A 12,396-nucleotide genomic window follows, 5' to 3' on the forward strand; every position below is an offset into this window, starting at 1 on the left:
TTCTGGTCTAATGCAAGAGGGAGTCATTTACTGTCATTATAATACAGCATCAGGTGCACTGAGAATGCTGGCCTGGGAATGTAGATGCACATAAGGACACCAGTGTTCCCTCTCTGCCCTCTTCATACAGGGAAGGGAGTGTTAGGGTGCTCTCTGGGGTTGAGAGAGGCTAAATAGAATTAGCAGGGCAAGTTGGGATGAGCCCAGGATGCTCTCAAGCCTGGAAAGCAGTGCTGTGGGTGCATAAAGGGCAACATAGGGTCAAGCGTTGAAGAGGTGAGGCCAAGACCAGCAGCCAGTGGAGAAGCCATTGAGAACTTCTTGGGGGAAAACCACAGTCAGATCTGAATTTTAAGACTCTTCATGAAACTCAACTCTTTGTTTTCAGGGAGAAAAATACTAGTTGAGGGGAGTAGCTTTAGATGGTGCCGTTCTAGAGTGACTTCTGGTTTTCTGGTCAGATGGGCTGGGAATATAGGAGGAGGAACCAGCGTGGCAGAAGGGGATGGTTGGGTGCCTGTGGGACGTCGCTGGCGGGGATGTGCAGGCGGCAGCTGGCTATGGGGGTCTGGCGCTCAGGAGAGAGGACTGGGCTAGAGGTGGGGCTTGGGGAATCATCAGCACTGAGGTAGCAGTTAAACCTCTGCATGAGATTTGGAGGGAGGCAAGAGTCTGGGGTAGAATCCTGTAAAACGGCATTTAACAGGCAGAAAGGAAAACCAGGAAGAGGTAAAATCACAGAAGCTGAAGGGAGAGTTTCAAGGGGGGAGTAGTTGGAATGTCAAGCACTGCTTGTGAGTGAGAGAAAATCAGAAGAGTTCCTGTTGGCTTTGGCCATGAGAACATCATTTGAAACCCTGAAAAACTTTGTTTTTTGACTTCATTTTTATCATTAGCCTCCCTTAGGGGCCTGTTCAGACATTTTTTCCTTAATCTTGGCCCCCACACATGCTGCTTCAGTACCGCAGATCCACGGTTTATCTGTTTGTATTTATGTACTATTTATATAAAAAGAGTACACTTTTTTTTCTCTTTTGTCTCAGAAACCAATTTTTGTTCCCCTGGGGGCAAATTCATGTGTTAAGAAAGAGCGAATTCAGTATCGGGAACAGAAGCCTGACTGCACTGAGGGGGCGGGAAGAAGTGCTTTGAGGACAGGGAGACTGAGCACCTGCAGGCAGTGGGGATGGAAGTGAAGTTGGAGAAAGCAGGAGAGAAGGGGCGCTTGAGTCCCCACCGCAGGGCTCCTGAGGAGTGGGGAGATGAGCTGCAAGGCCTGGGCGGCGGGCCTGAGAGACGGAGAGGGAGAGTGACATACAGATGCTGCACATACAGATGTCTTTTTAGGCAGGGGCAGGAAAGTAAGGGAACCCCCCCTGCCTCGTGGGGTCCTCTGTTGGGGAGGTCAGCAGTCTGGAGATCTCGTGGTGGTGGGGACGGGGTAGAAGGTTTGAGGTGGTGGAAGCTGAGAGGAGCCCTGAGGGGGAATGGGAGAGAGCTGGCAGGGCAGCTGTGAGGAGACCCCAGGGCGGGGGCGGCGAGGCAGAGCCCGAGCATGAGAGCAGATGAGGAGGGAGATGGACCTGGGTCGATGACGGGCAGAGTGCAGGGCAGAAAAGACAAGGACTGCAGATAGTGGACCTACTTACTGTTGAGTGAGCACTGACTCTGGCTCTTTTTTTGTCCATGATCTCATGTAGTTCCTCAAATAATCCTGCTGGGGTACGTGGTATTACCCCCATTTTCTAGAGAAGGCTCCAGAGGTGATGTGACCTGGATGGGGCTGTGCCGCGGGTCGTGGCCGAGCTGGCGACTGAACCTCTGTCCATGTCAGTGCTGTAGGCGCTGCCGTAGAATGGTTGTGGTGGGGGGCGGCTGCAAGTAACGGGACGTGCACCTGGGCTGGATCGAGGAAGGAGAGAAATAGACGAGCCTCTGTTGCATGAGGAAGTGAGAAGTGGGAAGCTCGAGGGCTGGCTAGGAGGCTCTGGTCGGAGGGCTTGCTGCCCGCGGGTGCAGGAGGACTTCTCAGCCCGGCCCCCTGCAGCTTCCTAATGACTGCTGCTTCTCTTCTCTGCTCAGAGGACCTGCTCTTGGTGGAAGGGATGTCAGTGCCGAAAGATGAGGCCGTGAGCGCGGCCCATCTCATCCAAGCTGCGAAACTTGGCAACGTCAAGGCCCAGAGCATCTTGAGAACAGGTGAGGGTGTGGCTCCGGGCAGCCCTGCCATAGAGGGGCCCTCAGCTTGCCCAGGGCTCCCGCACACACCCAGCTTCCCTTGGTACCAGCGCTCTGGAATGTGTGTTCGGAGGTGTTTTCCTGCTTTCTGAGAGAGAAAAAGGGAATGGCATTCGAGGTATTTGGCAGCACTGCCGTTATTAAACAGGTTTTTTGTTTCGTTTTACGACTAAGAATAAACCACTTGTCCTAAACTACTTGTTCATGTTATAGGAGAGTAAGAAAAAGTATCACTTCAAGTTTTAACCATTCAGAGATGAACTATTAACATTTCCTTCCAGTCTATCCTTTTTTTTTTAAACATAGTAGAGATCATATGGTATAGTATATAGTATACCTAGCTTTTATTTTTTAATACCTAGCTTTTAAAATTTCAAAGCAAAACATCATTTTCTCATATTAAGAATAAATCATGGGGGGCGCCTGGGTGGCTCAGTGGTTTAAGCCGCTGCTTTCGGCTCAGGTCATGATCTCAGGGTCCTGGGATCGGGTCCCGCATCGGGCTCTCTGCTCGGCAGGGAGCCTGCTTCCCTCTCACTCTCTCTGCCTGCCTCTCTGCCTACTTGTGATCTCTCTCTGTCAAATAAATAAATAAAAATCTTTAAAATAAAAAAAATTAAAAAAAAAGAATAAATCATGGGGTGCCTGGGTGGCTCAGCCATTAAGCATCTGCCTTTGGCTTAGGTCATGGTCCTGGGGCCCTGGGATTAAGCCCCACGTTGGGCTCCCTGCTTGGCGGGAGGCCTGCTTCTCCCTCTCCCACTTGCCCATTTATATTTCCTCTCTCGTCTCTCTGTCAAATAAATAAACAAAATCCTTAAAAAGTAAAAAAAAAAAAAGAAGAAGAAGAATAAATCACACATCTCTTTACAACCACCACTTTTCTGTTACGTAGTGAGAATGTACTAAGTATTCTGGGCTGTTGACTCTTCTCTACCATCCTCTGGCGGGTTTTTTGTTGTGGTGGTTTTTTCGTTTGTTTTGTTTCTTAAAGATTTTATTTGTTAGAGAGAAAGAGTGTACTAGCAGGGGGGGTACAGCCAGCTAGCTGTACAGGGAGAAGGACGAACTCCCCCCACTGACTCCCCCACTGAGCAAGGAGCCCAGTGCTGGATGGAGCCCAGTCCTGACCTGAGCCACCCAGGCTTGATTTGGCTCTCAAGATGTACTTTCTTTTTTTGTTTTCTTGTAGCTGGAACGGCTTTGGGTCTTGGGGTTGTGAACATCCTCCACACCATAAATCCTTCCCTTGTGATCCTCTCTGGAGTTCTCGCCAGTCACTACATCCACACTGTCAAAGACGTCATCCGCCAGCAAGCCTTGTCCTCGGTTCAGGATGTGGACGTGGTGGTGTCTGATTTGGTAGACCCTGCGCTGCTCGGTGCTGCCAGCATGGTTCTGGACTACACGACTCGCAGGATCTGCTAGGCCTCCCAGGGGTGTACCCGGACTGAGACTCTGAGCTTCTTCGTGGAATCAGGTTGTTTTTTAGATGAGCATTTCTTAAAAAGCAGATTTGGTATTTAAATTTGGTATTTGGCAGGTGACTTCGGCAGTTAAATTTTTGCTGTTAGTCTCCTCTTCCGAAGCCACCTTTCCCAACCCCCATTTTTTTGTAGATGCTGCTCCTTCTGGGGTCATTTCAGCTCAAACCCTCTAAGCACCAGTCACAATCTTCTGTGCCAAAGTTGCTGTGACAGTAGACAAGGACGCCTCAGGGCTCTGCTACTAGACGGACCACGTAGACCCACAGGCCTTGCCTGAGGCGGGGCCTCAAGACTGGAGTGTAGATCGTTCATCCTTCCTCCTCTGGCCCTAAACTCCGACTGCAGAAAGGGATCCGGTCAGGAAACAGAAGGAAATCTCACTGTGAAAGGCTTAAGTAAACTTTTTTAAAAAAACCGCTTTCCTGAGGTATTTTTAAAAGTGTACAATTTGATAAGCTTTGACATATGTATACCCCTGTGAAACCATCACTGCAGTCAAGACATTGGACACCTCTGTCATCCCCAAATGTTGTTTGCTTAATGCTGTTATTTATTACCCTTGCAGAATCTTTAACAACTTTGGGGATCTGAATGAGTCACCTTCTTGACCTTGTCCTTATCTTCTTAAGGACAGCTGAGAAGCCACTAGGACTTAGAGCCTCTGCAAGGAGATTAACCATCCCCAAAGGATCTTTGCGACCCACAGATACCTCTCCCTTCAATAACCTTTCCTGCCAATGTTGAGTATGACCTTGCAGTATCCATTAAGGGAATACTTGTGGAGCTCGTAGCTGTGAATCTGCATTCTGGCTGAATTAGATCCTGTGCTTTCACTGGTGTCAGGATACAAAGGCCAAGGTTCTTACTATCAATTTTAACCTAGAAGAAATACGAAGACCCTCCATTTGTTAAGTGCCTACTGGATGCCGGGCTCTGAACTAGGTGCTTCATACACATTGTTCCTAATTCGTACAATCTGGGAGGTAGATGTCCTCATTTCCGTCTTACACAGCCCCAAACTAAGTCCTGGTGTGCTGCAGTGATTACCTAAAGCCTTGTGCCTAGTGAGTCTTAGAAGCAGGGTTTGATCCCAGGTCCCTCTGCTTTTCTGCTACCCCACACAACCTCTCAGATAAGAAACTTGCAAAATGTGAATATATCTTGATTTACTTCATACTACCAACAGCTTCAGTAAGACTGACTCAATTTGTCTTTGATGCTGTTCTTCAATGATAAACTTAATCAAATATTCCTCTATGCTGTGGACATTTTGCCAATACAGTATTTGGTCCAGTGACAGGTTTTTATGGGTACTTTTAGATGATCTAAAAAAGCATACGCATGTTTTTCAGATTTTAATTTTAGGAAGACCTGAAGGTTTGCATTGTTTCGGTGTTTAGCATACAAAATAAAGAATCAATATTGCCACTTCCTTCCTGGTGGTTAATGTGAAAAGATAGGTTGGCTGATTCTTAGAATTCCACTAGCCCTGAAATAATCTCCACATCTTGGTTATTGTTGAAAAATTCCACAGTGATTCCTAGGAAGGAAGCTGGTCGCTTGGCCATCAGCGCCCCGAGGGAGGTGGCGGACTGTGAAGGGCATTGGTTGTCCCTTAGCGACATCTCTGACTGCCCTGTCCACTAGATAGGTGCACTGCTACCAAGTTTCACACCAAATTATTTGGAAGGATGGTACTAAATCTAAAACCAAATCTTAGTTTTTATTAAATTCACGGAAAGGCTAATATATTCCAACGTAATTATTGCATATGCTTAAATAATCACATATTAATTTATTTTAATGTAAATATTTTTATGTTATTGTTCTGAGCCAAATTCTAAAGAAAAAATAAATATATTTCTCTGGAAAGCCTAACATTTTTGCATTTTGTTTTCTTAATCAACTCTCTAATTAAAATCCCTTTCTAGAAGAGATTTATTTTGTTCCACTGCTTGCTTTTTGAAGGTCATGTAACTTCTTAAGGTATCTAATATGAATTTCCTAACCGTAACAATTTTTTTGATAATAGGGAGCATTAATGTATAACATTTATATATATTGCAAAATGATCACCACAGTAAAAGAACCATCACCGTACATGCAGAACTTTTCTTTCTTGTTACGAGAATGTGTATGATCTACTCTTGTAGCAGCTTTCAAATACACAGTATAGGCATATATATAGTACGGACATACGTCGTTTTATTGCGCTTCACAGATAATGTGTTGTTACAAAGATTTGTGGCAATCCTGCATCACACAAGTCTCTTGGCACCCTTTTTCAATAGCATTTGCTCACTCTGCGTCTCTGTCATCTTGTGGTAATACTCGTAGTATTTCAGACTTCTTTTTTGTTGCAGTGATCAGTGATCTTTGATGTTACCGCTGTGTTTGGGGCACGACGAACTGCACCCATGTGGGACCCTAACTGGTCTGTGGTCCGACTGGTCCATTGACCCATCCATGCCTCCATCTCTCTCCCTCTCTTCTTACCTCCCTATCCCCGAGACACATACTGAAATTAGGGCAATTAATACCCTGCAGGAGCCTCTGTGTACTCAAGTGAGAGGAAGAGTTAGACATCTCTCACTTTCAATCAAAGCTAGAGATGGGTGAGAAAGGCCTGTCAGAAGCTGAGACAGGCCAGAGCTAGGCTTCTCACGCCTAATAGCCAAGCTGTGAATGCAAAAGTTCCTGAAAGAAATGAAAAGTGCTACGCAAGTGAACACAAAAAAGATAAGAAAGCAAAACAGCCTTATTGTTGCTATGGAGAAAGTTTCAGTGGTCTGGATACAAGATCAAACCAGCCACAACAGTCCCTTAAGCCAAAGCCTCATCCAGAGCAAGGCCCTAACTCTTCAGTTCTGTGATGGCTGGGAGAGGTGAGGAAGCATCAGGAGAAAGCTGGAAGCTAGCAGGGATTGCTTCCTGAGGTCTAAGGAACGAAGCCGTCTCTGTAACATCAAAGGGCGAGGCGAGGCCACAGGTGCTGATGCAGAAGCTGCAGCAAGGTCTGGAAGGTCCGGCTAAGAGCGTTCATGAAGGTGGCTCCACTAAGCCACGGATTTTCAATGAAGATGAAACAGCCTTCTACTGGAAGAAGATGCCTTCTAGGACTTTCAGAGTTAGAAAGGAGAGAGGAGTCAATGCCTGGCTTCAAACTGCAAAAGGACAGGTTGACTCTCTTGCTCAGGGCTAATGCAGCTGGTGACTTTAAGTTGAAACTGTGTTGACACACTATTCTGAAAATCCCAGGCCCTTAAGAATTCCGCTGAATCTGTCTGCCTGTGCTCTGTAAATGGAACAAAGTCTGGATGACAGCACATGTTTACAACATGGCTTGCTGAACTTAATTTTAAGCCCACTGTTGAGACCTCCTGCTCAGACAAAAAAAGATTCCTTTTGAAGTTCCGCTCGGCGCACCTGGGTGGCTCAGTCATTAAGCATCTGCCTTCGGCTCAGGTCGTGATCCCAGAGTCCTGGGATCGAGCCCCATGTCGGGCTCCCTGCTCGGCAGGGAGTCTGCTTCTCCCTCTCCCTACTGCATGTGTTCTCTCTCTCAAATTAAAAAAAAAAAAAAAGATACCCTAAAAAAAAATATTGCTGCTCATTGACAAGGTACCTGGTCACCCAAGAGCTCTGACGGAGATGTACAGTAACATGAGTGTTGTTTTCAAACCTAACACACGTCCACCCCGCAGCCCATGGGTTGAGGAGTCATTTCAACTTTCAAGTCTTATTTAAGAAATACATCTCGTCAGGCTACGGCTGTCGCGGATGGGGATTCCTTTGATGGATCTGGGCAAAGTTAATTGATAAACCTTTTGGAAAGGATGCACCATTCCCAATGGCATTAAGAATATTTGTGGGGCACCTGGGTGGTTCACTTAGTTGAGTGTCCCAACTCTTAGTCTCCGCTTAGGTTTTAACCTCAGGGTTGTGAGTTCAAGCCCCCTGTTGTGCTCCATCCCGGGCATGGAGCCTACTTAAATAAAAAAACATTCATAACTCATGGAAGAGCTCAAAATAGCAACAGCAACAGCAGTTTGGAAGAAGCTGACTTCAGCCCTCACAGATGACTTTGAGGGATTCAAGGCTTCAGTGAAGGAAGGAAGTGCAGATGTGATGGAAATAGCAAGGGAACTAGAATTAGCAGGGCAGCCCGGAGATGTGTCTGAATTGCTATAATCTCAGGATAAAACTCTAACAGATGAGGAGTTGCTCCTATGGATGAGCAAAGAAAGTGGTTTCTGGAGATGGAATCTGCTCCTGGTGGAGATGCCGTGCAGCCCGCTGCAGTGACAACAAAGAATTTACAGAGTGCGTAAACCCAGTTGACAGAGCAGCGGCAGGGCTTGAAAGAATGGACTCCACTTTCAAAAGAAATTCTGTGGGCAAAACGCTATCAAACAGCATCAAATGCTACCGAGAAATTGTGAAAGGAGCAGTCAACTAATGTAGCAGACTTCACTGTCTTAAGAACTTGGCCCAGCCACCCCAGCCTTCCGCAGCCAACACCCTGATGAGTCCGGCAAGATTACAGAAGAAGATTACAACTCGTTGAAAGCTCCGATGATGGCTGGTATTTTTAAATTCAGGTATGTCCGTTTTTTAGACATAATGCTGTTGCACACTTCACAGATTACAGTGTAAACATTTATATGCTCTGGGAAACCAGAAAACTCATTTGACTCACCTTATTGCGATGTTCCCTTTGTTGCAGCGCTGGGGGGCTGAACGGGCACTGTCTACAAGGTGGGCGTCCGCTACCGACTCTCCTTGCCATGCTCTACATCACTGCCCCATGACTTCTATAACTGGACATTTGCATCTTCCGACTCCCTTTACCCAGTTCACCTCCCCCCTCCTCACTCTTCACCCCTGACAACCACTGGTCTATTACTGGTCTTCGGTATCTGTGAGCACGGTTGTTGGTTTTTGGTTTTCAGATTCCACATATAATTGGGATCACACAGTAATTGTCTCTAACTTTGCTCTCAAGGTCTATCCATGTCACAAATGGCAATACTCCGTTCTTTTTTATGGCTGAATTGTACTTCATTATGACAGCGTGTGTGTATGAAAAAATAGACAAATTGCAACAGGTACAAGGTGTTAATCTCATTGTGGTTTTGATTTGCATTTCCCTAATGAGGGATACTGAGCAACTGTTCATCTATCTGTTAGCCATCTGTGTATCTTTAGAAACATGTCTGTTCAGATCCCCTAATTTTTAGTTGGGTTTTTAGTTTGTTTTGGCTATTGAGTTATAGCAGTTTTTTATTTTTTTTTAAAGACTTTATCTGAGAGAGAACAAGAGCGCACAAGCAGAGGGGCTGGCAGAGAGAGAAGCAGACTCCCTGCTGAACCCTGGGATCATGACCTGAGCCGAAGGCAGATGCTTAACCAACTGAGCCACCCAGGTGTCCTGAGTTATAGTTTTTATTATTTAAAGATTTTATTTACTTATTTGACAGGGAGAGCATAACCAGGGGGAGCGGCAGGCAGACGGAGACAGAAAAGCAGGCTCCACGGCTGAGCAGGGAGCCTGACTCAAGGCTTGATCCTAGGGTCCTGGGATCATGACCTGAGCTGAAGGCAGATGCTTAATTGAGCCACCCAGGGCGCCCCTATAGGAGTTTTAAAATATATTTTGGATATTAACCCCTTAGCAGATATGATTTGCAAATACTTTCTCCCATTCACCAGGTTGCCTTTTCATTTTTTTGTTGGTTTCCTTTGCTGTACAGAAGATTTTAGTTTGTTGTAGGCCCATTTGTTCATTTTTGCTTCTGGGGTGAGATTCAAAAAATCACCCAAGACTGACATCAAGGAGCTTACAGCCTGTTGGTTTCAAGTCTTTAATCCATTTTGAGTCAATCTTTGCATGTTTTACGATAGTGATCTAATTTTCCCATCACCATTTACTGAAGAGATGGTCCTTTCTCAATTATATTCTCGCCACCTTTGTCATAAATTAACTGACCATACACCCGTGGTTTTATTTCTAAACTCTGTTCTGTTCTATTGATCTAGAGCATACTGTTTTGATTACTATAGCTTTGTAATGTAGTTGAAATCAGGGAGCATGATGCCTCCAGCTTTCTTCTTTCTCAAGGTTGTGTTGGCTATTTGGGGTCTTTTGGGGTTCCATACACTTTAGGATTGCTTTATTTTCTTATTTTGATATTTATTTATTTGGTTGTGGGGAGAGGGACAAAGAGAGAGGGAGAGGCTTAAGCAGACCCCACGCTGAGCACGGAGCCTGATGAGGGGCTCAATCTCCCAACCATAGATCTTGATCTGAGACGAAACCAAGAATTGGTTTACACTCAGGCAGACACTCCTTAGGATTGTTTTAAATTATGCCATTGGAATTTTTGAGAGACTGAACTGATTCTCTAAGTTGTTTTGGGTAGTGTGAATATTTTAATAATCTTCTAATCTGTAAACATGTAGTATCTTTCCATTTATTTGTCTTCAATTTCCTTTGTTAATCTCAGAGTTGTACAGGTCTTTCATATCTTTGTTTAAATTTATTCCTGGGTATTTTGTTCTTTCTGATGCCACTGTAAGTGGCATAGTTTTCTTAATTTCTCTTTCTGGTAGTTCGAGTGTACAGAAATGCAAAAGACTGCTGTATACTGACTTTATGTCCTGTAACTTTATGGAATCTATTAGTTTCAGCATTTTTTGGTCTTTAGTTTTCTAAATATAATGTCATATTATCTGCCAAGACTGACAGCTTTACTTCTTCAGGACTTAGTCTTTTCTTTCTTCCTTTCCTTTCCCTTTTCCTAATTGTTCTGGCTAGAACTTCTCACACTGTGTTAAATAACATTTAAAGTTGGACATAAAAAGCAAAGTGGGGGGCGCCTGGGTGGCTCAGTGGTTTAAGCCGCTGCCTTCGGCTCAGGTCATGATCTCGGGGTCCTGGGATCGAGTCCCACATTGGGCTCTCTGCTCAGCAGGGAGCCTGCTTCCCTCTCACTCTCTCTGCCTGCCTCTCTGCCTACTTGTGATCTCTGTCAAGTAAATAAATAAAATCTTTAAAAAAAAAAAATAAAAAAATAAAAAGCAAAGTGGCCCCAAGGAAAGTTTAAAACTAAATGTTTTAGTTTTCTAAAACATTCCTGGAGCAACTCCCATTTTATGGAGCCCCACGTGGGTAACGGAGGCATCAGAAACAGTTGTAAGTTACTGCTCTGGAACAAACCACCCCAAAACTTAGAGGTTCAAACGGTAATCATTTTTCTCATGGTTTCTGCGGACTGGAAATTCAGGAAAGGCTCTGCTTTGGCAATCCAGACTCACAGTATCTGATGCATTTGCAGTTAAAAGTGGCTAGAGCCAGAGTAGCAAGAGGTTAGAACACTAGGGACTGGCCAGGCATTTCTGCTTATAGTTTCACGATCTGTGTGGGCTGGTTTGGGCTTCATCACAGATTGTGGCTTCAGGGTAGTATTTTGATATGGTGACACAAGGACTACCAGCTTGTGTAGCTTGCATGTTTCAACAAACCAGCTGGTAAGCCGTGTTGCCTTTTATGATCTAGCTTTTGGAAGTCTCACAGCAGTACTTTCCGTCATCGTCACCAGTCTTGATCTGGGGAGAGTCAGACTTGACTGATCTTTTACAGCTGCCACATTTACCCTCAGGAATCCCAGCTGGTGTGGGAGGCAAGACCGGTCCAGGTAACCCCATCAAGAGACTACCCAAAGGTAAGCTGCCCCCAGGTAGAGGGTCATGGGAGCTCACAGAGGGGAGTAAGGGAAGGTGCTGGTGGAGGTGACCTTTGAGCCAATTCTTAAAGTGGCCTGACATTTTGAAGGGCATTAGCAAGGCCCAAAAATGATAAATGAGTGATTACTTAAGATTGCAACCATAAGTGGCTAAAGGGAAGGAGTGAGCAGAGAGGCCAGAAACATGACCCAGATCAAAGAATGCCCAACTAAGCGGCTTGGGGTGGGGGTGCGGCATGGGCAGAAAAGTAATAAAAGGTTCCTCCCCACTCCAGCCCTAATTACCATGGGAGAAATGACGGGTTTTCCTTCTTGCCCATACCCACCCTTCTCCTGAGTGATTATTACAGGAGTTTACATGAGTCTCCAACCTGGAAATTCAGGTAACTAAGCAGATTTGACTTGGCTTCATAAGTTGCTTGAACCATCACCTAAAATGTGATAGGATGAAGACAAGTGTTGAAGCACTCTTAGTGGTACCTGTTGTATAGATCAGTATAGTCCGGAACTTTCTGTGATAATGGAAATATTCTCTGTGCTATGCAGTTGCGATGCTACCTAACCACATGTGGCCCCTGAGCATAGAAGATCTAAGGCTAGAAATGTACTTTTAAACTTATTGAAATAACACATGTGCTTAGTGTATTGGCCGGTAAGGCCTACTTGAAGGATCTGACAAGTAAAATAGAGCAGCTAGGGCAGGCATCGACCCCAGTGTGTACTGTGGGAGTCCAGGGTAATGGGACTAGCCATAAAGTAATGCCACCCTGATTCGGGTTTATTGGCTGAATCTGAAGGAATAATGTATATCCAGAGAGAGCCTTGTTGGAAAGTACTATCCAAGACCTTAAAGTAGGGGACAGTGACAAGTTGTCACCTGAGAAACGTCTTGGGTGGTGAGGGATTCCTGGCTCGCTCTCAGCTGG

The 12,396-nt window shown here is 45.3% G+C and overlaps 1 protein-coding gene across 4 annotated transcripts in view; it reads left to right on the plus strand.

Moving 5' to 3' along the window:
* Nucleotides 1-5,603, plus strand: part of GNE (glucosamine (UDP-N-acetyl)-2-epimerase/N-acetylmannosamine kinase) — a 49,135-nt gene extending 43,532 nt beyond the window's left edge. For all 4 annotated transcript variants that reach the window (XM_046023575.1, XM_046023577.1, XM_046023578.1 and 1 more), the window contains 2 exons: nt 2,083-2,199; nt 3,431-5,603. In XM_046023575.1, coding sequence (XP_045879531.1) covers nt 2,083-2,199; nt 3,431-3,666 — 353 coding nt within the window. In that variant the 3' untranslated portion in view covers nt 3,667-5,603. The remainder of the gene's footprint in view (nt 1-2,082; nt 2,200-3,430) is intronic.
* The last annotated feature ends 6,793 nt before the right edge of the window (nt 5,604-12,396 follow it).

The sequence above is a fragment of the Meles meles genome, chromosome 11, assembly GCF_922984935.1.
Source record: "Meles meles chromosome 11, mMelMel3.1 paternal haplotype, whole genome shotgun sequence".
Classification (NCBI taxonomy): domain Eukaryota; kingdom Metazoa; phylum Chordata; class Mammalia; order Carnivora; family Mustelidae; genus Meles; species Meles meles.